Source organism: Cervus canadensis, chromosome Y, assembly GCF_019320065.1.
Source record: "Cervus canadensis isolate Bull #8, Minnesota chromosome Y, ASM1932006v1, whole genome shotgun sequence".
NCBI lineage: Eukaryota > Metazoa > Chordata > Mammalia > Artiodactyla > Cervidae > Cervus > Cervus canadensis.
Window position 1 is genome coordinate 7,400,344 of NC_057420.1, and position 26,509 is coordinate 7,426,852.

General features: G+C 35.9%; 1 protein-coding gene across 8 annotated transcripts in view; it reads right to left on the reverse strand.

The window, feature by feature from the left end:
- Positions 1-716: 716 nt before the first annotated feature.
- Positions 717-26,509, reverse strand: part of LOC122436475 (zinc finger Y-chromosomal protein) — an 82,363-nt gene continuing 56,570 nt past the window's right edge. For 5 of the 8 annotated variants that reach the window (XM_043460264.1, XM_043460261.1, XM_043460263.1 and 2 more), the window contains exons 2-9: positions 24,190-24,257; positions 23,237-23,325; positions 17,073-17,642; positions 6,899-7,048; positions 6,355-6,498; positions 5,830-5,985; positions 5,020-5,160; positions 717-4,245 (exon numbers count right to left, since the gene is read on the reverse strand). In XM_043460264.1, the coding sequence (XP_043316199.1) occupies positions 3,062-4,245; positions 5,020-5,160; positions 5,830-5,985; positions 6,355-6,498; positions 6,899-7,048; positions 17,073-17,642; positions 23,237-23,297 (2,406 nt within the window). In that variant the 5' untranslated portion in view covers positions 23,298-23,325; positions 24,190-24,257 and the 3' untranslated portion in view covers positions 717-3,061. Of the gene's footprint in view, positions 4,246-5,019; positions 5,161-5,829; positions 5,986-6,354; positions 6,499-6,898; positions 7,049-17,072; positions 17,643-18,888; positions 18,945-23,236; positions 23,326-24,189; positions 24,258-26,509 lie in introns of those variants that run through there. The other 3 variants (XM_043460266.1, XM_043460267.1, XM_043460268.1) reach the window with 3 other exon arrangements.

Genomic DNA, 26,509 nt, shown 5'->3' on the forward strand with positions numbered 1-26,509 from the left:
CATATCTCCCTCACTCCACCATCATGTGAAGACAAACAGAAAATGGTGGTCTATGAAGAAGGAGCAATCATTCTCTACCTTGACCATGAACTCCTCAGCGTCTGCTACTGTGAGAAATACTTACCTGTTGTTCATGAGCTACCCATTCTTTGGTATTCCACAACAGCATTCTGAATGGAATAAAGACAATTCCTCATAATGTGTAGAGTCTAGCTTCTAATTTTACCACGACAATAACCCATTCTGTCAGTGTTTATAAGACACCTCCAAACTGGGCACAAAAGGATAACTCAAGGACAGGCTCTTTGCTATGAAGATAGTAATCATCACCACTGATTCTTTTGATTTCATACTGAAATGAACTTTAAGTGCTCTAAAACAATGATTTTATACATGGAAAACTGCAGAATTTGGAAATGCTGAAAAAATAAATCTTTTCAAATATGACAGAAAAAAATTTCAAAGACATGATAATTAACAGGATTCAACAATCAACTACTATAAAGTATTACCTGCAAAGTCACAGGAAACATTTCTAACCAAGTCAAAAAAGGAAGGGCAACTAAGTATTTGGCACACATTCCACTGCTATACAGAGAATTTTAAAATGCCGAAAAAACAATCCACTGTTTTATGTTTATTAGATTGAACAAAACTGTATTTTTTTTTCTTAAAGAAGTATTACTTTGTACTGGTAACAAACTAAACAATGATTATCAGGAAAATAAGTCTGATTTTTATTTTTGCATGTTACTCTCAAGTACACATTTACAATAGTGTCACATTTTTCTGTATGAATTTCTTATTAAGTATTTTACAATGTACAGAAGAAAGAACATACAATATTTAACAGGTTATTTCAACAAATAACTTATGTTTTCTAAAAACTGGTACCTCTTTAAAATATTAAACTGAAACATCTATTTTTTTTCTTAGCTTTGCTAATCAAATTGTTTTAAGGATTAAAACAACTTCAACTAATATTAGCACATAACAGTAAGTACAATTTAATTTTTTCTTTATGAAGACAAGTATTTTACCATACTTACTTGACCAAATCCTTAAACACCTTTTGAAGGTTTCAATATTGTGCTTAGAAACAACTGTTTGACTCCAGAATATGTGAGAAATATGTAAAGTTCTGTGTTCTTTATCTTTCAGTATATTCCTTAAAATATAAATAGCTATTTATCTGTATTAATTTTACAGAATGTTCTAAAATTCATAAATGTAAACTTTCATTAAACATTTTCTGTTACTGTAGGGGTTAACAAATTCAAGGGGGATTTAAAAGATTCTTACACATAGAAACAGTTTTCCAGATCAGGAAAACGGATACTAAAACAGGTGGGGACATACATGGAGGCCAAGAAGGCAGAGGTTCCAAAATCCATCCTGTGATTGGCATTAAGTTTAAATTCCTACCTACCTAAAGCACTTGACTTAGAAAGAGAATAAATTAACCTAGCCTTGAGTGGCTGTCAATAAACCCAAATACTTTTATTTCTAACCCTATTAATATAACTTCTGAACAAGAATATTAATGGCACAGAGAAAGGCAAAAGATGAAACTTTTACAGCAGAAGTAGAAGAAAGCACCACATAATGAAGTTGTAAGGTACCTATCCTAAGAGAAGAAAAATTTCTAATCTCCCCCCATGTGCCAGTATATATGTGCCAGTAGCTAGTTTAACTAAAACACTAAAAAGTGTTTAACTGTGGTATAAAATTTGTATTAGCATAACCAAATTGTAATTAACTGTTTGAATTCATTTTATATGTTAAAATGTCAACATTTAACTTGTCAAGTTTAGTTTGCAGTAGTCTTCCGTATATAGAGCTAGTCCTTTGTTACTCTATCATCCTATTCTCTGAGATGACAGTTTCTTTAAAAGCTTCTCAATCAGAACTGAAGACAAATGTCTTGATACTCCATTAGCTTTTCAGAAATTTTTTAAGGTATAAAGATGAAGCTGTTATGTAAGCATTCTATTTAGAAATGACTTTTCTTTTCCAATTACCAAAGATTGTTACAATAACTTTTTATAAATACACTAGTGTCATTTTTTCCCCCTAATTTTTCAGCTAAATTTTAACCTCTGAATTACAAGCTGGGGAAAATGCTCTTTCATATACCTAGATCTTCCAGGTTATGGTACTTTTAATTCTTCCCATTATAGACTTAAAATTTCGGACTGGGTGCTGACGTACATAAAATAAGCCAACAAAAAGGTACACATAAAATTTGGGGGTACCTTACACATCCAGCTGTGCAATCTATGAGCCACATACATCTCTAAAAAAATTTCAACGTAGTTCACAATAAATCTCATCTGCAGAACACAACTATTCCAAAACAAGGAGTATAGGCAAAAGAATAAAAAACAGGAAAAAGAAAAACCTTTCAGTATGACTTTCTAAAAGCATGCTATGCTGGCAAAAAAACCCACAACACTACAAAGAGGGTAAAACAAAGCACGCTTTTTCTGTTACACAGGATGAAAATTAAACACAAACCTAGTCAATATTTTATATTCAGCAAAGGTAGACTCTCAAGTGGGAAGTTTCATGGTCATGTGACCTGAAAATGTTAAGCCAGACAAGGAAAATGACTTTCATATTTAATTTAGACCGATCAGTAAAATCCCTCATTGACATTAGGAGATGTTTCTATTTAATGCTAAAAATTTGTGTGGGAAAAATGAGAAAATGATTACTTTTAGAGTTACCAATACTATGTTTTTTAAATCTTTCATGTGGTCTTAGAAGAGTACCATACAGGTGAATAAAACCTTAAAACAGTAAAACTTCAAAGACTGAAAAATTCAACACAGACTCAGAAATTACTAAAAACAAAGTTTTGATTGCTACTTTTCCTCATTTAAACTGAACAGGATGCAGAACACTCTACTGAGTAAAATGCAAATTTAACAAGAAATAATCCTACCTGTACACAGTATAAATCAATGTACAGTACTGTATGTGAACAAGACTGACTAGCTTTAAAATGAAATTCTGTTTCAAGGCCAATATCTCTACAAAGCCTGTAGACGTGTTATTGTTAGGGCAGGCCAACTTCTTTATGATGTCGCGTTATGTGCTGGTTCTTTTCTGAAGGTCTTCGGAACCCTTTCTTGCAGTACTCACAACGGTGAGGATAGTCTTTTGTATGAATGGAAATAACATGCCGTTTAAAGCCTGAGGCATCTGTAGTGCTATATTCACAGTACTCACACTGATACACTTTCCTGCCACTGTGTGTCTTCATATGCTTTTTAAGCTCATTCTGTTGCCTAAATCCCTTTTTGCATCTCTTACACCTAAATGGAAGATCTTTCGTGTGAACTGAGAGAATATGGCGACTTAGAACAAACGGATCTGCAATCTTAAAGTCACAATGTCTACACTGGTGCATTTTTTTACCCTTGTGGGCAGCCACATGCTTCTTGAGTTCTGATGGCCTGTGAAAGCCTTTATCACACATGTCACACTTATGGGGGTAGTCCTTTGTGTGAACTGAAATTATGTGACGTTTCAAATCGCTAGAGTTTGAACTCTTGTGGTCACAATGCAAGCACTGGTGTGTTTTGCTTTCCTGGTGGATAAGAGCATGTTGCTGAACCTCTTTGGTATCTGAGAACGTCAGAAGACAAATGTCACATTTGAAAGACATTTCTTTACTATGCTTAGTTTTCACATGGGTCTTCAAATTAGAAGAGTCTGCAGACCTATATTCGCAGTACTGGCATTGGTACGGCTTCTCTCCAGTATGGATTCTCATGTGCTTTTTGAGCTCTGATGGGTGACGAAAACCTTTACCACACTCTACACATATATGAGGAAAGTTCTTGCTGTGGACTGCCAAAAGGTGGCGGTTTAATAACCCTTGTTCAGCTGTCTCATACTCACAGAATTTACATTTATGCATTTTGTTGGCTCCTTTTTCCTTATGCACCATTTTGTGAGTGAACAAAGCCCCAGCATGGGAGAAATGCTTCCCACACTCATCACATTCGATGGCCTTCTCTGCCTTGCTGGTAAGCTTGTGGCTCTCCAGGTGATTGTGTAAACTCATCTTCTTATTGGTAGTGTAATCACAATCAGTACAGCGGTACTTCTTTTTGGTAAGGTGTTCAGGATGGTTTTTCATGTGCCTTTTCAAAAAACCTCTCGACTTAAATTTTTTTCCACAAATCATACAAGGATAGACAGTCAAGGGATGTCCATCGGGACCAATAATTATTGCTAAGAAAGGAAAAGTAAGGAATGTGAGTGATCAAATGAAGTTCAGTTGTCATCTCTTCAAGCATACAAAGTGAGTTCTGAACACATTTACAAGTACTCTTTCTTATAAATTACACTTTTCAACAAAAAAACATAGTTATCATAGTGATAAAGTGAATTTGGTCCAGAAAACTCATAATGACTATACCAATTAAAATATAATTAAAATATATGAAGCAAAAAATTCTGAAAGCCATATTTGATTAGATATAGAGGGAAAACGTTCATAAAGTTCAACCATTTTGGTTTTAGGTCAATTGTCAAGTTTATATGAACTGACAGTAAACTATAGTCATAGCCTATAAAACATTCTAGTGGGCAAATCACTAGACAAGCTATACAGAAAAGACATATATTCAATTAACAACTGTAGAATTTGTCCTGCTCCTCTATGAATGTGCCTGCTTCGTGCTGACACAAAACAACTTTAAATTTTTTCATTTAAACTTAACCAACATAACATTTTAGCGATTTACTTGCATTTCCAATAAAGTAGCCTGATAGTTTTCACTATTTTTCCTGAAGTACACTCTGATTCAAAACTGTTTCTTTTTATGAAAGGAAATCATTCATGAATATCACTTAATTCTTAAAAACTGTATTTTCAAATTCAGTACACAAAAATTGCATGTATTCTAACAACTAAAATGCCATCACACCTTTATGGAATATATACTGGAATTTCCTCTGAGAGCTCGCAAAGCATGCTGTGCTGTGGAACTCGTGTGCCCTCACCTGTTTGGTACTGCCTGGAATCAGGTCTTCTCCTTTTCTTTGGTTTTTGTTTAGCCAGTCTGCCAAGTCCAGCAGACTCATCTATGTGCAAGAGAGCACTTGCAGTGCCATTCCGATTTTCAATTCCATCAGAATTATTACCTAACAGTGTGCATTAAAAAACAAAATTATACAGTATTATAAAGAATTAGGGACTCTTTATTAATGACAACAATGTAAAGCCATGATACTCATGAATGAGAAATTCCCTATATAGGTATAAACACTTGGCTTATTTATATAAGATGAAAGGAAATGCCTAGCTTCCAAATATAGCATCATTTTCCTCCATTAACTCTCATTCTCACTCAAACAAGTAACATACTAAAGATGAAAAAGTTCGAGCTTGAAAATCTACGTGCATGTGTGCTCAGCCGTGTCTGACTCTTTGTGAACCCACAGACTGTAGCCCACCAGGTTCCACTGTCCATTGGGACTTCCCAGACAAGAATACTGGAGTGGGTAGCCCTGCCCTCCTCCAGGGTATCTTCCCAACCAAAGAATCAAACCCAGGTCTCCTTCACTGGCAGATGGATTCTTTACCACCGAGCCACCTGGGATGCCCCCTGGAAGTCTTCATACTTCTTAAATAACATAAGCATAAAGAAAGTTCCTATTAAAGACAAATGATAGACTATATCATTTTTCTCAGCTTTTACTTAAATCAGTTCGTTAGTATTCATATTTCTGAAACCTAAGACAACAAAACCTTTTTTAATTTTGAAATCATGTTCAAGAACCATACAATCCTAAAGCTGCAATGTGGCTTACCATAAGCTGCTGCCCACGCTATTGGCATGAAGGTTTTCATTTCATTGTCATCCATTTCCTGTTCATGCACAGTGGCAGCAGCTGCTGCAGCAACAGCAGCATCTTCCTCTCCTACAATCACTTCCATATAAACTTCATCTGCAATTTCAGCAACATCTGAGTACAAAATTAACAGAACCACTTTTGTGACCAAGTTTACAGATGAGACAGGAAAAATATTTTTATTTGAATTGTTAATAAACAGAAAGTTCAAATGTTATGTACCAAGAATATTACCTTCACAAAGTAAACACACTATAATCATTTATTAAATGAATCATTTTCTTGGTTTTCACCATAATTTGTTTATAAAATGGTATCTTGAGTAAACATCAAGAATCACTGATATTTTTCTTTGCACTATGGCAGTACAACAATGTTTGCCATAGTCCTGTTTTTTTTTTCTTCAAATAGTGGTACATTTTTAAAAATTTAAAGCACATAAGAAATATAAAACGCTCTCCCACAAAAAGGCCACCTACTTACTTAAATCTTCATCTTCTTGTTGAGAGTCACTGACAGTCATATAAACCATCTTTTCCCTTGGCACACGAATACTGTTATTTTGATCAAGGATTTCAACTCCATGATCATTCTCAGGTTCACTCTCCACAATGTCAACAGTCCCACCTAACAGGGAAGATGACAACTCCAAGTATTTATGTGAAAACTTCATTTCCTCCTGTTTCATCTCAATAAGTAATCAGCTCTTTAAATACCTTTGTATTAATACAGTAAAAACCTGTTTTAAAAGTTATCTTCAGAAACAATTACAAGTGTTTTCAGTCTAAAACACCCAAAAGTAATTAAAGTATTTGATCGGGATCTTCCCATGTGCAGCAGAATAAAAGAATCTCTCTGCCATTGCAGGAGAGGCAGGAGATGCGGGTTCAATCCCTGGGTTGGGAAGATCCCCTGGAGAAGGAAATGGCAACTAACTCCAGTACTCTTGCCTAGAGAATCCCCTGGACAGAGAGTTGGATACAAGCAAACACAAAGCACACATAATGTGCTAAAGGTTTCTCCTTACCTAAGTCATCCTCTCCAGGGTCAGCTTTAAAAATATACACCTTGATGACTTCAGGGCAAGTGCCATCCACCTTACAAGGATCAATTTCTGACTCTGCGTCTATGGTCATACCAGCGGAACAGTCCTGTTCCATTTTGCCATCATCATCCACTAAAAAGGCAGGACATAACATATTAACAGCAGAAACTTAAATATTGCCATTTTCAAAAATTCTTTTTTTCCAAATATAATTTCTACATTGATTCATGTAAACCTCAATGATTCTACCTAGAAAGTAGATGATTCAATGAATAAATCTCCAAAGTTCTAAAATTTTGAAAATTCTGCAAGCTATGAAGGTAAAATATTTAAAAGTAAAATGCTGGTAATTCAGGAAACTAACAAAAGTAATGAACTAATATATTTTACGTTTGGATACACATATCAGTAAGATAAAAAGCATTTTATAATCTCAAAGATCTTGTGGAAAATGTCCTACTAGCAAAACCAGCAACTAACAGTCTTAATATAAAGGTTTTTATTGGTGTTACCTCATGTTTACTACTCCTGAATACTGTTTGGTTTTATCTGTTTGTATTAGAATTACATATATTTTTTAAAAAATCAGAATATGATTTTCAAAAAAGCATATTGCACTGGTCAGTATAATCATCAAACTGTTTCATGTAAAACTATACACTCACGGTCAGTCAGTCAGTCAGTCAGTTCAGTCACTCAGTTATGTCCGACTCTTTGCAACCCCATGAATCGCAGCACGCCAGGCCTCCCTGTCCATCACAAACCCCCAGAGTCTACTCAAACTCATGTCCATCGAGTCGGTGATGCCATCCAGCCATCTCATCCTCTGTCGCCCCCTTCTCCTCCTGCCCCCAATCCCTCCCAGCATCAGGGTCTTTTCCAATGAGTCAACTCTTTGCATGAGGTGGCCAAAGTACTGGAATTTCAGCTTCAACATCAGTCCTTCCAATGAACACCCGGGACTTTTCTCCTTCAGGATGGACTAGTTGGATCTCCTTGCAGTCCAAGGGACTCTCAAGAGTCTTCTCCAACACTACAGTTGAAAAGAATCAATTTTTCGGCGCTCAGCTTTCTTCACAGTCCAACTCTCACATACAGATATGGTATGTACATGCATATAATACACACAAACACACATACTTGAGTTTTGTAAAAAGTGGTTAAGTCTGGGTCACTGCTTGCAAATGCAGTAAATCCATACATCAACACACTCTTATAAACCCTAAAGGTGGTGTCAGGTTTGCAAAAAAGACCAACAACTCTTTCCTATCAACTGACACTCACATGATTTCCAATAGTAGAGACTTGAAAATAAAGAACAAGCATTTTATATTTTAAACTTAATAACAGAAGAAAAAAAATAAGTGGCAGCATTATGCTTAAGGTTTGGAAACTTAAAAATCTCTCAGAGAAACAGATTCTGGATAAAAATAATATGAAAAATATAATTCCCAAATCATGTTACCTTTCCTGAATTGCTATCCGTGGCACAAAAGTAACTTTGGTGAACACTGATAAAAACCAAGCCAGTGTAATTCAATTCATCAACAATGTGTGCATTAAGCAAAGACTAAAGGAGTGTCCTCTCTGCTTTGACCACTAACTCATCCATCTTGTAGAGCTGCGTAGAGAAGCAGAACCAAAGCCCAGAAAAAGAAGGTGATAATGCCAGTAACATAACTACCATTTATTAAGTGATTACCTATCCAATCACTGAATACTTAGCAGGGAGATTTTAAAGTACTGTCAAAATTTGATCTAAACAAAGCATGTGTGCTCAGTCATGTCCAACTCCCATGAATCCCATCAGGCTTCTCTGTCTATGGGATTCTCCAGGCAAGAACACTGGAATGGGTTGCCATGTCCTCCTTCAGGGGACCCTCCTGACACAGGGATTGAACCCAAGCCTCATGTCTCCTGCAATGGCAGGAGCATTCTTTACCACTAGCACCACCTGGGAAACCCTAAGCCAGAATACAAAACCTGACCCATTTGACTCCCAACTAACATTCTTCAACTTTCAGTATTTTAAGAATATTTTCTCTGGTATTTAAGGTGACTTTCTGGAAAAGCCAATAATCAGTATAGTTAACCAAAGATGGCTTCCATGAAAACTGATCAGTTGAATATGTTTATGACTCAAGAATAACTAACCTAAGGATGTGGTGATGGTACTATGTAATTTTTTATGCCTAAAATTCTTAACAATGGTTCAGAAAGTTTATAGAGTTTGCTATCTCTTAAATACTTCTCCAAATTCCCCATCATTTCCTTTAAAAGATTAAAAAAAAAAAATACCTCTGTTTAAACAAATTATTACATAGAAATAGAGAATATTCTTTTGTAGAACATTCAGATAAATTTGGTATTCAGTTCAGTTCAGTCACTCAGTCGTATCCAACTCTTTGCAACCCCATCAATCGGAGCATGCCAGGCCTCCCTGTCCATCACCAACTCCCAGATTTTACTCAAACTCATGTCCATCGAGTCGGTGATGCCATCAGCCCATCTCATCCTCTGTCGTCCCCTTCACCACCCACCTCCAATTTGGTATTACACTCATGAAAAAAGGACACTTTAGTTTCTTACTTACTACAAATAAACACTATCACCTTCCCTAAGAATTTACTTCATAAAACTGCTTTCAAACAACATTCTGAAATCTTGCACAAGTGTAAATCCTTCTATAACCCATACAGTAACACAACACCCAAACAATGTCAAGAATGAATACCTGCATTGGCTTACAGTAACTCAGAGGTCACTGATGTTCCTGATGAAAAGTGTTTTAGCGAATGCTTTGAGGGTCAGACTGAAGCAGGTTGAGAATCTGATGTAAGATATAAATTTCTTTTATGTTTCGTTTACAAAAGGAGGACTAAGGAGCAGTAATCCAAAAGGATTACAAAATCAAGGTGATTACTAACTGATAATAAAATATTTAAGCATGTTCGAAGTCTGTGGATAATAAAATGAGATTCTGGAATTAGAAGACAGTGAACTGCTAAATCAGGATCTTGGAAGGGAAGAGAGACTAGAAACAAAGATCAAGCACATATACACAAGAGGAGGCAAGAACTCAAGTTTAAAAGTAACAGACTGGTAGACTCGGATAAGAACTTGATGACTGAGAGAGAATAAGTTGGTAGACGAAGGAGTTAATGATACCAAGATTCACAAAGCCCACCTTGTTAAACTCTTGGCAATTATTAATAAATACACATACACACCCACTCCTCCTTCCCTAAACTGTGAGTTTATCTAAAATGTCTTGATGATAAATTTATTGTTTAATAAATACAGCTTGTGAGGACAAACAGGCATAGTGTCCTTAACTCTGGGTCTGATGTGTACATAGCCTTTTCTTTTCAAACCTGAATATTTTTGCATGACTACATATCAAACTACTATGATATATCAGACCTAATTAAGATTATTTCCCTTAAAGTGACTTGGGGGTGTCAAACTAAGATAGCATTAGAGGGAGAAGATCTCAGCAAATGAGATAGGAGAATCCAATCTCAATCAGTAATTCTTTGGAGAACCAACCACTAAGAACCTTAAAGAGGCCAGATGAAGCTGGCTTCTTTGGGCAAATCTGAAAAAATTGATTGTAAGCATGAGTTAAAGTCGCTCAATTGTGTCCAACTCTTTGCTACTGAGTCCATGGAATTATTAAGGCCAGAATACTGAAATGTGTAGCTATTCTCTTCTTCAGGGGATCTTCCCAACCCAGGGATCAAACCCAAGTCTCCCAAACTGTAGGCAGACTCTACCGTCTGAGCCCCTAGGGAAGCCCAAGAATACTGGAGTGGGTAGCCTATCCCTTCTCCATGGCTCTTCCCAACTCAGGAATCGAACTGAGCTCTCCTACACTGCAGGCAGGTCCTTTACCAGCTGAGATACCACTGAAGCCAGATACTGAAAAACCTAATGTTCGGTGTCTATAAGAACACACTACATTATTTTACAAGTGGTAGTTTGTAGGTAATCATAAAATAAAACTCTTGAGGATTGGAAATTTAATAATTTTAAAATTGTAAAATATCACATATTTACCCGTAGCTTGTAAAAGATTCTTCTAGTTGTTTCTATGGTTTTAAAAATATGCAATAAAGAGAGTTTCCTAGTTGCCAAGCAGTTACAAATTTCAGGGTTTCACTGCTTGGGCTTTGGCTCAATCTCTGGCCAGGGAACTGAGATCCTGCAAGTCCTGTGGTGTGGCCATAAAAACAAACAAACAAATGAACAAACCACAGCAGAGCTTCTCTTCTGCACCAAATTTAAAAAATAAAAATTAAAAAATATAGGTGTCCTGTTACTACTTAACCTCTGATTTTAAAACTAATTTAAAAATTAAAATTTAAAGCCTGCATAAGATTGAGTCATGTAACAATAAAGATACAGGCCTTAGAATAAGGCCGCTCCAAAGAGAAAGTATAACTTCTGGAAATTAGGACTGCTTTTAATCAGAGCTAGCTTCTACATGGCATTTTAGAATTTCTCTGGCAGTTCTAAACATTCTGTCTCCCTCCTCACAGATAAAGAAATGAAAGTTGGGGTGGCATGTTAACTGACAAAAGTTGGTGAGCTTACTAAGTAAAAGGTAATGGAGAAACAACGAGAAAGACGTCTTCAAGAACTCAGTTTCATTTCATTTTTCACCAGGTTATGTTACCTTACTTCTCTAAAACTTCTGGAAAAAATTATTCATGATTTTACAAGGAAAAAAATGGTATCAAATTTGCACTGGTACTGCACTTTTTCTAAACTAACCTCATAAACTGAGCTATCTTTTACCATCTGTTACTATATGTTAAAATATAAAATGAAAATATATGACTTACCTCACCATTTACTTAAACTGCCTCATCTTTCAAGATCAGGTCATCATTAAAATTTATCAATCACTGCTTGTATCCCAGGAACCTAATGATTATCTACTGGATCTTCCCTCTCCAGGTTTCCCACCTATCGCCCCAACACTGCTACCGATTTATCTTCCCAAAAACATCCCTGTTCTGCTTTTCTACCAAGTGAAATAGAAATCGGGCTTCCCCATCAGCTCAGCAGTTAAGGAATAAGCCTGTCAATGTAGGAGATCCACGTTTGATCTCTGGGTAGCGAAGATCCCCTAAAGAAGGAAATGGCAGCCCAGCCCAGTATTCTTGTCTAGGAAAACTCACAGACAGACGAGCCTGGTGGGCTACAATCCATGGAGTCACAAAGAACCACACACAACTGAGCACACACAGCAATGACTAGTAAATGGGCTTCCCAAGTGGCTCAGATGGTAAAGAATTCATCTGACAATGCAAGAGACCCAAGTTTGATCACTAGGTTGGGACGATCCTGTGGAAAAGGAAATGGTAATCCACTCCAGTATTCTTGCCTCAGAAAATTCCATGGACAGAGGAGCCTGACTGGCCTCTTCTGTGGCTGGCGTCACACAAAATTCAGAAACAACTTAGTGACTACTTAATGACTACTACTTACAACAACAATGATTAATAACGTTGATCTTCTATATGCTTACTTTTTCCTTTGGTGAAAGATCCACTCTTTGCCCATTTTCAAAATAAGGTTGTTTTTTTCTTACTGAATTAAAAATTTAATATTCTGGTTCCTAGACCCTTGAATATAGGCTTCAGAAATACACAGAAATATTTTCTCCAACAGAGTTATTTTTTTACTCTGTTGACAGTGTCTGAGAAACAAAAACATTTTCAAATTTGACTTAGTTCTATTTATTTTTCCTTTGCTGTTTGTGGTTTTTGGTGCCAAACCTGCAAAGCTGCTGCCGTTAATAATTCAATTTAAGAATACTTTCACCGAATTTTCTTTTCAGTGTTTCAGAATTTTAACTCCCACATTTAAGTCATTTTTTTCTTTTTTAAGGTTAGTTTTTAAAACTCAACATTTTATTTTTTTGGTATCCTTTGGGTCTTCCTTGCTTTGCACAGGCTTTCTCTAGTTGCAGTGAGAAGGGAGCTACTCTTCATTATGGTGCCTGAGGCTCTCATTGCAAAGGCTTCTCTTGTTGCAGAAGACATGAGCATGAGCATGAATAACTGCAGCATGTGGACTCCATAGTTATGGTGCACAGGCTTGGTTGTTCCATATCATTTGGAATCCTCCCGTACCAGGGGTCAAACCCATGTCCCCTGTATTGGCTGGCAGGTGGACTCTTCCACTGTGCCACCACTGAATTCTACATTTAAGTCCTGAGTTACTTTTGTATATGTTCCAGATAGTGGCCCAACTTCATTCATTTACATGTGGATGTAAAAATTATCCCAGTAATTACAGTTATTACAGTAATTACAGTTATCCCAGTATTTATTATTATCGGCTAAAGAGACCGTTTTTCACCTTACTGAACTATCTTGACAACTTCATGAAAAATCAACTGACCACAGATGTACAGATTAATATGTGTGGACTATTCCATTCACTTATATGCCTATCCGTACCCAACACTAGTCAGTCTTGTTTACTACAGCTTTTCTTTTTTTAACATGGGAAGGTCTTAATTTCTCCTTTATTTTTAAAACTTTAGTTAGAGAATACTTAGTTGACAATCTTTGTTCAACTTTTAATATGTTGAACACATTATCCATATGCCTTCCAGCTACCATTTTTCCTAATGAGAAAACTGCCATTACTCTTTTTGAGGAAAGAGCATTTGTATGAGAAGAATCAATTCTGCCTGGCTTTCAAGATTTACTGTCTTTTAACAAATTAAAAGTCACCTCTTCTATCAATTTTCTCCCTGATAATGTTTAATTCAATTTTTTAACCACTTCATTTTTGTAATTTTCTAAAACATGACCAGAAGATTGATAATTACGTATTTTAACTCTTATTGCTGCTTGTAACGTTTTTGCCAATTAGTTTACACATGGTATAAAGTTCAAATAGTACAAAGGGTATACAATAAAAAATGTTTCCGTGCAAGTCATGTCTGCAATCTCCTCTGCAGAGCAATTCCTGAGGGTTTCTGGGTAAATATTTGGAATCTCATGCAAATGCACACATATCTATATGAATTCCTAAAAGTATAATTTTTGCTATGGGTATATGCATTTAAAATTTTGTTTTAAATGTCACTGTCAGGTGACTTCCCTGACAGTCCCAGTAGTTAAGACTTCTGCTTCCACTGTAGGGGGTGCAGGCTCAATCCCTACTTATGAACTAAGATCTCACATGTCATCCAGTACAGCCAGAAAGACAATAAATAAACTTTTGTACACAGACAATACAGTGGATTAGTGTGACAACACAGTGGCCTTTACCTTGTTGATGTTTCCTGAATTTAACAGTTTAGTTTTCACTTCCTTTTATTGCCGAGTAACAGTTCCTTTGACATAGTGTACACCTGGTATAAATTTCCTAAATACATTTTAGAATGCTTATACTAAAAAACATCAGTTTTAGCCTGACAAACAAAACCTTACTTCTGTATCTTATCAAACAAACTTTAAAAAACTGATTAAGACTTCCTTGGTGCTATAGTGGGTAGAAATCTGCCTTCCAATGCAGGGAAAATGGGTTCTATCCCTAGTCTAGGAAGATCCTACATGCTGTGGAGCTACAAAGCCTATGTGCCACAACTGCTGAAGCCCCCAAGTCCCAGGGCCCATGTTCAGCAACAAGAGAAGCCACCACAATGAAAAGGCTGCATACCACAACTATAGAGTAGTTTCCCCTCATCATAACCAGAGAAAGCCCATGTGCAATAACAGAGACAGAGTGAAACCAAAAATAAAGAAAGTATCTCAGTAGGACATAATCCCTAACATATCCTTATTCATTTTTCAGAAACAATTCCTATGTTAAACTGTTATTCTGTCTTACCATTTTAAAATAAATTCTAAAAACAAACACAGCACCTGGTAGTGAGCTTACAATGGTAAGGAATGTAACATATCCAATTAGCTATTGAACAAAGGAATATATACATAGAACTTAAGAATATAAAATAAGTGAAATAAGTATTTCATCATCCTTTGTATTCTTATAACTACTAGAAGCAATAAACCATAAATTGTATGCATCATCTAAGTTTATGTATTAGATAAGGTTTGGGCTTCATTTATTCACTCATCACAGAAGCACTTTATAGTAAATGTTCAATATAACCAATCATAATTAATTGGAAACTAATACCATAATACCAGGCCAACTGATTAAAACATTTAAACTAGATGGCCCTGTAGGGGGCATGATAATGACAGAATTTCAGCCATAAAAGTAATGTATTCAATAAATATTTCAACCTAATAGTTTGATGGTAGAGATACCTAAAACAAGTAAGATGCATCAAATTCTATCCTCAAGACATGGTCAATTTAAAATCAACAGTAGCATCTAGACTGTGACTATATATTGCCATTGTGCTGTAAAAGTAATCATCTGAGTCTAGATACATTATTATATAATAAAAAAAAAGAGAATTCTTCTTTGTCACTAAAGGAGATCTTCAGAAGGAAGAAAATTGACAAAATCAACACTAAACATTGTATAAAAACTTAGGCATTTAGATTTAATAACTTACTGTCATTTCTAGAAAGAGAATAGACATCTGTTTACATTCTTTTATCTACACATGTTGAATAAATACATCAAAGAACTGAGAAACTTCCTATTATTATTAAAAACATTGACTGTCAATAACAATGTCTCAGGTTTCTCTATCATGTATAAAATCAGATTAGACCATAACTTTGTTGCATTCATAACAAAACAGGTGCCAAGCACTCCTTTTCCCCACAGAGTTTTAAATAATAGAGAATAAAAAGAAGTATATTTCATAGAAGGCAAAAACAAGTACATACCAATGTAACAGAAATCTCTAGATAAAAATCACCTTTAAAAAATTTATATTCTAATTAAATTTACATTAAAATTAAAACCTAAATTAGTTGTGATAAATATTAACCATACCCCTTTTTCTTCAGAAATACAATCAAGGTCAGAAACTATAAATTATTAAGAACCTCAATACTTAATCTAGAATAAGGTTTTATACACACAAGGAGTTCAATGAGTATTTATTAAACCAGCAGAATGAGATTTGTGACAGCTATTATGCAAGTTCAGTTGAATGCAAAAAATTATAATTATAATGTTGGGCTATATGATATGCCTGATCACAAAAGGGATGTATAAATGCTTAACATCTCTGCCCCCAAAATTTGTGCAGTAACTTTTAACAGTGCTATGCTCAAGACAGAAGGGATAAAGATTTATATTCAGAATTAATGGGAACCTCTTAACTCCATCTACACAGTAGAACTTGTTTCCAAAGAAAACAGTTGTCCCATGAGCTAGCAATTTAGGATAAACAAGTACTTTAAATCAGCAACTATATGACGGACCTAGTCAACAAACTGAACCTCATTAATATAAGGAATATACAGAAAGACTGAAGTTAGGAAATAGCAAACCCGTACAAACAGTGATTCTACTAACTTAACTATTATGAGTATGAGATAAAGTATAAGCTAAACTATATCTAATTATTTCCCAGGTGACTTTAATCAACAAAAAAAAAATTTTTAAGGTAAATACAATGAAGAAACCCAGTATTCCACAAACAGCTATGAGCAGAATGCAAAATCAATGGTATTAAATTTCTAATCTATCTAAAATCTAAGTAAATTAATTGTTTACACTCATGCATTACTACTATATTCCACAGCATTGAAGTAATATAATTCCAAGCCAAAAGATAATTTATTTTTTTAAATATAATTACTTCAAGGAGAAGTGGGACACTGGTGTGGATAAAGACCCTAAAGTGCAAAAGTGACTCCATTTATAAAGACAAAGTTTCTTTTTCAAGCTGAAACTCTTCCAAATTTCAGTGGTAATGATAATACAGCAGGTAACAGCCTCATCACTTCTTCCATGATTTCAGCTTTTATCTTTCTACTAAATCCTTATATAGAAAAAACTATTTATTTTTGTACCATTTGACTTTCCTTAATTATGGCTATCTTACAGGAACCAAACTATACCAATAGTGCAAACAGGCCTAAGAGATTTATCTTAATTTTATATAAGTTTAAGACAAGAAAATATCCCCCAGATGTAAGTTAGAAAAGACAGCCTTCGAAAACACCTTTGACAATCACTATACCCCAGGACTTACAGGAAATCATAAGGTAGTCCTCACAGTTGCCTTTGTCATCATCCTGCTGGTCCACAGGGATCCCGTTGGCATCTATGACTGCTTCTGAGGCACAATCTGCTACCAATACGTCTTCTGACACTATGTTGGCTGTCAGAGGATCAGTGACAATTTCTGCCTCTACTACACTATCATGAACAATGTGTTCAACGTGTCCAACGTCAGACACATGTACAGACTCACTGGTCAAGACGTGTTCTGGCATACACATTGAGGCTGAAGTAACATCAGAGGCTAAGACGTCATCTGGGACTGTGCAATGTGCTAAGGACACTTCTTCTGTTACATCTGAGGAAAGCACTTGCTCAGGAATGATGACATTTTCAGACACATCTGCTTCTTCTAAGATATCAGAGCACTGAACATCCTCAATAACAACATCCTCAATAACATCTTGGATTACAACTGAGTCTGGATCATCAGGAACAAAATTATGCACAGTTATATCTGAATCCACAACATCTGAAACAAAAACAGTTTCTTGTACTTCCACAACAATTTGATCACCATCCATGTGTGTAGCATCAGTTCCTTAAAAATACAAAAATTAAAATGACAAATTTCAGGTAGGCATTAATGACAATCTCAAATGATATTATTTCATTTCCACCAGGAAAACAGACCATATACTTGGCTTTGTCAAACAACAAACAGCTTTAAGAAATAAGGTATTAACACACAGTTTTTACTCAACCCCGAACAAATAACATGTAAAGAAATAGAAAAATAAGAAAGGCAGGGCAGTCATAAAAGAAAAACAAAGTTCCCAGCAACTAAAAGGACAGGCACATCAATGAAAAGAGACAGAATGCCACAGTTACAGAGAAAGGAAGAAAGACAACTGACCAAGAATCTCTGATGACCCATAAGATGAAAAAAGGTACAGCGGCATGGAGCAGTGGAGGTTGAGGTTGGTCTCTCTGGGTTCTGACCAAATTCACAGTATTATGCCTCCACTGAGCCTCTTCCTGAGCCCTTACCCTCCCATCTCCAGGGGAGTTCCTCAGAATATAAGAAAGTCTAGTCTACTCCATTATTTAGTTAAGGAATGAAGGTCGAGAGGTGAAATCATCCATTATTTAGTTAAGGAATGAAGGTCGAGAGGTGAAATCAATTGGAGCTCATTGAGACTAAATGACTTCACCAAGTTCACAGTTGTTTGCACAACACAAGAATGCCATGAGTGAGAAAAGAAGAAAATATCCTTAACCAAACATGACATAGATAAACGAAAACAAATCTGGTATCTTGGCTCTTGGACCAGTAAAAAAGAAATATGGAAGTCTTAACTAACTAGCTACTCTGGTTGCCTTAGTGTCCCTGGCTGTGACTTAAGAGAAGCTGAATTTACAGATACCTAGCCCAATGATCCTGTGTCAATGAGCAGGCTCTAAGAGCAGATTCTTTAACAAACAAAAAAGATTAAGAATGGCCAAAGAATAATATAACATGCAATAACTCTTTAAACAGGTAAATACCCAACTAATTACATATAGAAACAATAACAAAAGGACATTTTCTTTCTATAAAACTTCTGACAAAATAATTATAATTTGTTTTCAATGTTTATAATAATTCACATTATGCAACAGATAACTTTAAACTGCATCTTAAAAACATAATTGTGAAAGCGTTAGTGCAAAGAGAACTGATTAAAAAAGGTCTATATCAGAGAACAGTTAGGACATTCAGTCTATGACCCTGGACAAGTCATTTACCCTCTGAGTTTTTGTTTCCTCATCAGTGAAATGAGGACAGTAGTATTTGCCATGCATACCTCATGGGACTGTTGTGATGATCAAATGCAAGTGTAAGGGAAGTGTTCTGAAAAAACTGGAATGAGAGGTTTCATCATTAGGACACGTGAAAATGGAAGACCTGATAGATTAAGTGACTGGCTCAAAGATAAACAACAGAGTGTTAATAAACAGGGTTAATATGCAAAAATTCCTCATTCTACCTTGGCTAATGCTCACCCAAGGCTTCCTTGTGTCCTTAAGCTAGGAAATACTATGTGTGTTTCTCCAAAGACTGTAACTTCTTTAGAGAAACTTGTGGAAAACACACATAGTATTTACAAGTTTAATTATATTTTTATATTTAAATTTTTTATTTATATTTTATATTATATTTATAAATATTTTATTTATATTTTTATAACTGTAATTCAACTACACTTCACTATGTTCAAGTGACCAAAGAGGTAGTCACCATTATCAAGCAGAAATTACCAAAAAGACTATCCCAAACTGTTTAAGAAACATATACACATACTTAGGATTTAGAAACCTCATGTTAAAAATCCCCATATTTCCTGGTAAAGTTAATTACTGTTTCATTAACATATAGCAATATGATCATATAAAATTCAATGAATGAAATCCTTAAAATTTGAATGTGTAAGAGTTGTGTTAATCATTTTAACAATATTCTGTTCTTAGAACCATGGGTAATTTGTAAATGTCAATACATTTTTTCCCACTATTATAACTTCATGAATATCATCATTCTTGTGCAGTTGGAGGAATGAAGCAAGAGTCCATTAGCCTCATACACAAGGCTCCTTTCAGGAAAGCCTTTGAGAAACAGGGCTGTATAAGTAGGACACTATCAAAACAGAGGATTTCAGGTTTATACTTTATCGCTGGGGCCATGATGAACACAGGTATGACACCATCCATATGTTATTTTAGGATGAGTACTCTACTTGCAAAGTTAATGAAAAAAAATAACTTTGAGGAAAATAATTTAATATTATAGGTTAAGAATGAGATAAAAGTGCCTCGGTTATGTGGTAGGACACTGTGAAGAGCAGTGTGGTACGCAGACTGCCCTGACCCACTCTCCTTGCAAAATGTCAATGTCTGAATGGCTGGAATTGTGAAGGTATCAAATTATGATGTATGTAGGCCATGAGTACTTTGGGCATATAATTAAAGGAATCTTAAAACAGTATGATTTCACTACAAAATTTAGGTGGGATTTTTACAAAATCCAATTTGATTACATGAACCAAAATCCAACTTGATTACACGTCTCTTAAAGCAGAGAAATTCACTAGACTGGTATCAGAGAGCTGACACAGAACATTAATTTTGAGAGACATGCAATTCTCAGTTCCTGCGGATGGGCACAGGAGGGAGGTATTGGCACATGAAAAGCAGGAGAAGGTATACAATTAGCAAGAAGCAAAGAGCAGCCAGCAAGGAAATAGGGACTTTGGCTCCACAATGGAAAGAAAGTGAATTCAGCCAACCACATGAATTAGCTTGAAATCACAGTTTCATCCCCAAACCCCAGAAACACTCTGCTGACACCATGATTTCAGCCACATAAAATCCAAAATAGCATAGCTATGCCACAACAGATTTCTGACTATGGAAACTGAAATGTAGAATTTCACTGTGTTAAATTGTTTTATCTGTTTATAGAGTTTGGCGTAGAAATGAATACAGATTTTTGATACCAGAGTGTGGAGGGCCACTATGACAGATTCCTACAAATGTCAAATAGCTTTGATTTCCGCTTGAATAGACGACAAACAGAAATACGGATGCTAACAATTCACGTTAGTAAAAATTCAGAAGGAAGAACCAATCAAGGCAGAAAATTCTTAAGACACTTAAGTCACCGCGTACAGATAGTTAATACAAATCTAGACTTTAGAATACTGCTAATGCTGCTTACAATAGCCAGGACATGGAAGCAACCTAGATAGATGTCCATCAGCAGACGAATGGCTAAGAAAGTTGTGGTACATATGCCCAATGGAATATCACTCAGCTATTAAAAAGAACACATTTGAATCAGTTCTAATGAGGTGGATGAAACTGAAGCCTATTATAGAGAGTGAAGTAAGTCAGAAAGAAAAACACTGATATAGTATATTAATTCATATATATGGAATTCAGAAAGATAGTAATGATGACCCTATATTTGAGACAGTGAAAGAGACACAGATGTAAAGAACAGACTTTTGGACTCTGTGGGAGGAAGTGAGGGTGGGATATTTTGAGAGAACAGCACTGAAACTTGTATATTAACATATGTAAAACGGATCACCAATCCAGGTTCAATGCATGAGACAGGGCACTCAGGGCTGGTACACTGAGACAACCCTGAAGGATGGACTGGGGAAGGAGGTGGGAGAGGGGTTCAGGATGGAGGACATAGTTACACCCATCACTGATTCATGTGATTGTGTTGCAAAAACCACTACAACATTGTAATTAGCCTCCAAGTTTAAAAAAAAAAAAACACTGCTAATAAAAGCTCAAAATGTAGTGAAGAACACGTTATGCAAAAACTAAAGAAAGGAACATACTGTTATGTTGTGATGAGTATAGCTTATTAGCAAAACTATCCTGCAAGTCCATGGAAAGAGTAACTTGTCAAATTTAACTCAGATATTTAGCTCAGGAGCGTTTAGTGATGTTGCTACTGTAAGCTGGTTTCTTTCTGCTGCTAAGCTAAATTCAAGGAAAGAAAAGGAAATTGTAGAAGAATAAAAAAGGTAGAAGGACTTAATTTGGGATATTCTGTCTCAACAGATGAAAAAATAAAAATAGAGTTAAACCTGGGGTGATGTGATGTGAGGAAAAAACTTTCTACAGAAAAAGTAGTTTGTGACTCTACACTGCCCTGAAATTTCAGACAGACCAAACTGTCTGAGAATAAGGTCTTTCTGAGGCTGTAAATGGTGTGCCTCACACCATTAAACAAACTAAAATGTTTCTAGGGAGTTTACAGTATTGTCCCTCAATCATCTTAGCAAAAGTCCAAAAGAAGTGGTATTATTTGTGAAAGATATGTAGATAAATCTCTTCTCTGGTAAAGGAAATGCCCGTGAAACAGAGAAGCGACTCACAAAATTATTTGAAAGTTTATACTTTCAGAATCAATACTAATTTGGATTATTAGCCTGGTGTAAAGACAACAGAAAAAATACAACATAAGGAAAGCTGGCACTCCAAATTCTAGTAGTAAGAAGCACACAGACAAAACTACTCAGTTGAAAAACACCATCTTTGATGAAAAAGGGAAGGATAACTCAAGGCAGCCATTAAATGCCCAGGATTTGAAACCTAATGGTGATTACTACATTAACCTACCCAGTTATTTTTGAACTTTATTAATACCATTTCACCCTCCTTTCACCATCTGAATGAACCAGGATATTCAAGGGTACCCTACCATTTACACTAGGAGTAGATAACTTGTTTCTTCAGCTGTATAGGACTGCAGATGAAGAGGAACTCAAACCTTGAACTAAACCTAATGAACTATATACCCAGTGTATCCTGAACATCTGATTTAGATGCTATTTTAGATTTTTCTTAACTTCAGATGAGCATTTTGGATGCCAAATCTGAGAACCTGAGGAGAGGATGAATGGATTTTACACTTATGAGAGGCTTAAATGTTTGGGAACCAGAGTGATAGGCAAAAGAGTTCCTCAAAGATATCCAAATCCTAATTCTTGGATCTAGAAAATATGTGTGTGACACAGTAAAAGAAATCTTACAGATGGAATTAGGGGTGTCAGTAAGATACAGGGAGATTATGCTGGCTGGAGCCAAGAAAATGTGACAGGAAGCAACTTCAGATTCAAAACTTGATAGGGACTCAATTTGCTACTGCTAAAGAGAAACACATGTAAAACCTGAGAAGGAATATAGGCAGTCTCCAGAAGCCAAAAAACAAAAAAAAAGGCAATCAGCAAAGGAATGAAGCCCTGCCAACACCCTGAGTTTGGCTTTGTGAAATTCTACATAAATGACAGTTAAGTCACATGGTATATGAATTTCCAACCTACAAAAATGTGAGGTAACAAACATGCATTTTATAGGTCACCAAATTTGTAGAAATGCATTACAGCAAAGAGAGAAAACCAATACCAGCAGAAATAACTAACAGGACTTAACTGGGAAAAATGAGAATAACTAAAGTCAACAGCTAAGAATTTGATACTGACGGTATTATTGACAAGATTGAGCTGGCAGTGAGATTTTGATAGGATAAAAAGATACCTAAGTATGAATAAATTACAATCTAAAAATCCATCTATAGATAAACAATTCCAAATCTGGCAAATGGAAAGTGGAACAACCATGAAACAGATATACCTATTCCATCAAAACATGAGTTTGGTTCCTGTGGCTGTATTTCAAGTTCATCTTCATCCATGGCCTCCGATTCTCATTAGTCACAGCTCCTAAACCAGGGAATAAAGTACACCAAACATTAACTGTTTATATTACATATATCATCATGATATTTATACTTCTGAAATGGTCACATCTATTGATTAATCAGAAACCTATCAATGTAAAGTAAAGGAAACAGCATGATTTTTCCCAAAATATTTGGACAATTATATCACAAGAAAGGGAAGTAAATCAACCAGGATGACAGTGCTTGGGGACTTTCTGTTTTAATCACAGTATAAGCTATATAAACAACATACTTTTTTTTAAATTGAGGCACAGCTGAGTGCAATTATTATGTAAGTTTCAAGTATACAACACAGTGACTCAACAATATTTGAAAGTTATAGTCTACTTATAATTAAAAAATATTGGCTGTGTTCCCTGTGTGGTACAACATGTCTTTGAGCTTATATATCGTACATTTAATAGTTTGTACCTCTTTATTTCCTACCTTATCTTTCTTCTCCCCTTCTCACTGGCAACCAGTTTGTTATCTATGAAGTCTGTTTCTTTTCTGCTGCATTTCAGTAATTTCTTTTATTAAAGTGCATAAATATTAACTGTTTAGTTTAATTTATACATGTGTATTATTTTTAGCATAATTCAGAATAAGATACAGAGCATTTTTTGTACTCCAGAATCACCCTCTAGCTTCCTCGCCATTAACAGTAAATGACCCTTTTAAGATTCAAGTTAAACAAACTTTGTACTGAGGGGATTTCAGCAAAATTCTTATTACATCTTTGAATTTAATACAGACTACCATCTTCCTACCAAAGAATTACAGAAGGGTAAAAGATAAAAATTTATTACAATGATAAACATGCCTGAGATTTCTGCTTAGCTTACAATCACTTCCCTTCACTGACCTTCTGATTGCAGAAATAATTCTCAAAGCGTATTTATATTCTCCAGGCAACAAATGATTTGGTAGCAGCTAGGAAAAAAAAAAAAATCATCTTTGAACATAATAAAACCAAAGTTCCACTTGTAGGATGTCTGAAACCATAAGTAAGAGTTTCTCTTTCTCCTAGTGACTGAAATAATAACATTTAAACATAAAGATGATGGTCTTCTACAAAATTTAATCTATGGTAGAAGAAATAGCCAGTTAAAAAGAAGTTAAAATACAAGAATGCAAAGTACCCAGCACATGCCTAAAAAATAAGTGGGTAGATTAGAGGGAGCAGAAAGCTGAGGTTTATTGGGGGGTCATGATTTACTTAGCACCAGTTCAGTTCAGTTGCTCAATCATGTCCAACTCTTTGCAACCCCATGAATCGCAGCATGCCAGGCCTCCCTGTCCATCACCAACTCCTGGAGTTTACTCAAACTAACATCCATTGAGTCAGTGATGCCATCCAGCCATCTCATCCTCTGTCGTCCCCTTCTCCTCCTACCCCCAATCCCTCCCAGCATCAGGGTCTTTTCCAATGAGTCAACTCTTTGCATGAGGTGGCCAAAGTACTGGAGCTTCAGCATCAGTCCTTCCAATGAACACCCAGGACTGACGTCCTTTAGGATGGACTAGTTGGATCTCCTTGCAGTCCAAGGGACTCTCAAGGGTTTCCCAGCATTAGGGTCTTTTCAAATGAGTCAGCTCTTTGCATCAGGTGGCCAAAATATTGAAGTTTCTTAGCACCAAGCACCACACAAACTTAAGGCTGGTTTTTCCTATCTCCACTCTCTAATTCACCTTTAATCCTGCTATCACACATAGTATTATTTTTGTTGACAATATACAAGAATGTCTGCTTGTTAAAATTTCAAATAATGTAGTGTAGTGGGTATATCTTTCTCTTTTAGGTCCTTGATCCTGGAGGAACTGCCCCTCCCATAGGTAGGTAAATCCTACTGAAAGCAACAGTCTCCTTTTTGAGTGCGACCAATCAAAGCCCGCACCCTTAACCATCAAACTGATACACTATGCCTAGAATACATTCACCAGAAAATAATCCACAAGCCACAAACCAAACTAGGAACAACAACTGGGTTCCTACAGCCCAGAGACCATTGAAAGAAACTATTCCAAGTATACAACGATAAATTTAGTATACCTTCTCTTCCTTGCCCATTCCTTCTCTACAGAATCCCAGTAAAGGCTCTACATCATATTTCCTCTGCTTCCTTCCACTATGTGGTCCTTAAAGGAATGCCATGCTCCTCTCCTCCTCCTCTTGTATCTGTGACTATAAACTTCTTCCTTTTTCTAAAGTATAATTTAAATGATGTCAGATCTCAATGGAAAATATGCTAATGGCTCCCTGCTGGCTCTAAACAAAATCAAACCCTGTGGTCTACAAGCCTCCAAGATCTGGCCTGACTATCCCTCAATTATTATTTTAATTTCCCTTAATTCATCTTCTTTTCCTTTCTACCACCAACACCAATCTGTTTGTCTCTCTCAACAGCCAAAAATATACAACATCTCCACATGACCCAAACTCTACCCCTGGTTTCAGATATGGAAAGACCTTCCTACATCATCATCTGTTTTGATTTATCTCTTACATGTTCGGTTCAGTTCAGTCGCTCTGCCGTGTCCAACTCTTTGCGACCCCATGAACCGCAGCACACCAGGCCTCCCTGTCCATCACCAACTCCCGGAGTTTACTCAAACTCATGCCCATCAAGTCGGCGATGCCATCCAGCCATTTCATCCTCTGTCGTCCCTTTCTCCTCCTGTTCCCAATCCCTCCCAGCATCAGGGTCTTCTCCAATGAGTCAACTCTTCACATGAGGTGGCCATGCTGAGTTTCAGCTTCAGCATCAGTCCTTCCAATGAACACCCAGGACTAATCTCTTTTAGGATGGACTGGTTGGATCTCCTTGCAGTCCAAGGGACTCTTACATGTACTTCCCCATAAAAAGAAAATTCTTAAAAAACTCTGATTAGAGTTCACTTCATTCTTTTTTTTTTTCCTAAAGCGTATGTCACAGTTCTTGATGTATCTCTCAATGTTTGACATTTTAACCACATAGTCCTTAACGAATACACAAGTAAAAAAACTCAATTGTAATTAAAGATTAATTTCCAAGATGTCATCCCTAAGACATTTCCAATCCATTTTCAAAAGACAACCTGTTTCATGAGTTTTATTCCAAATGCTTCAAATAAAAAGGTCATGGTAAGTACAGTAATAAATATTTTTCAATCATAAAAATATGGTAGATACTTCTAAATAAATT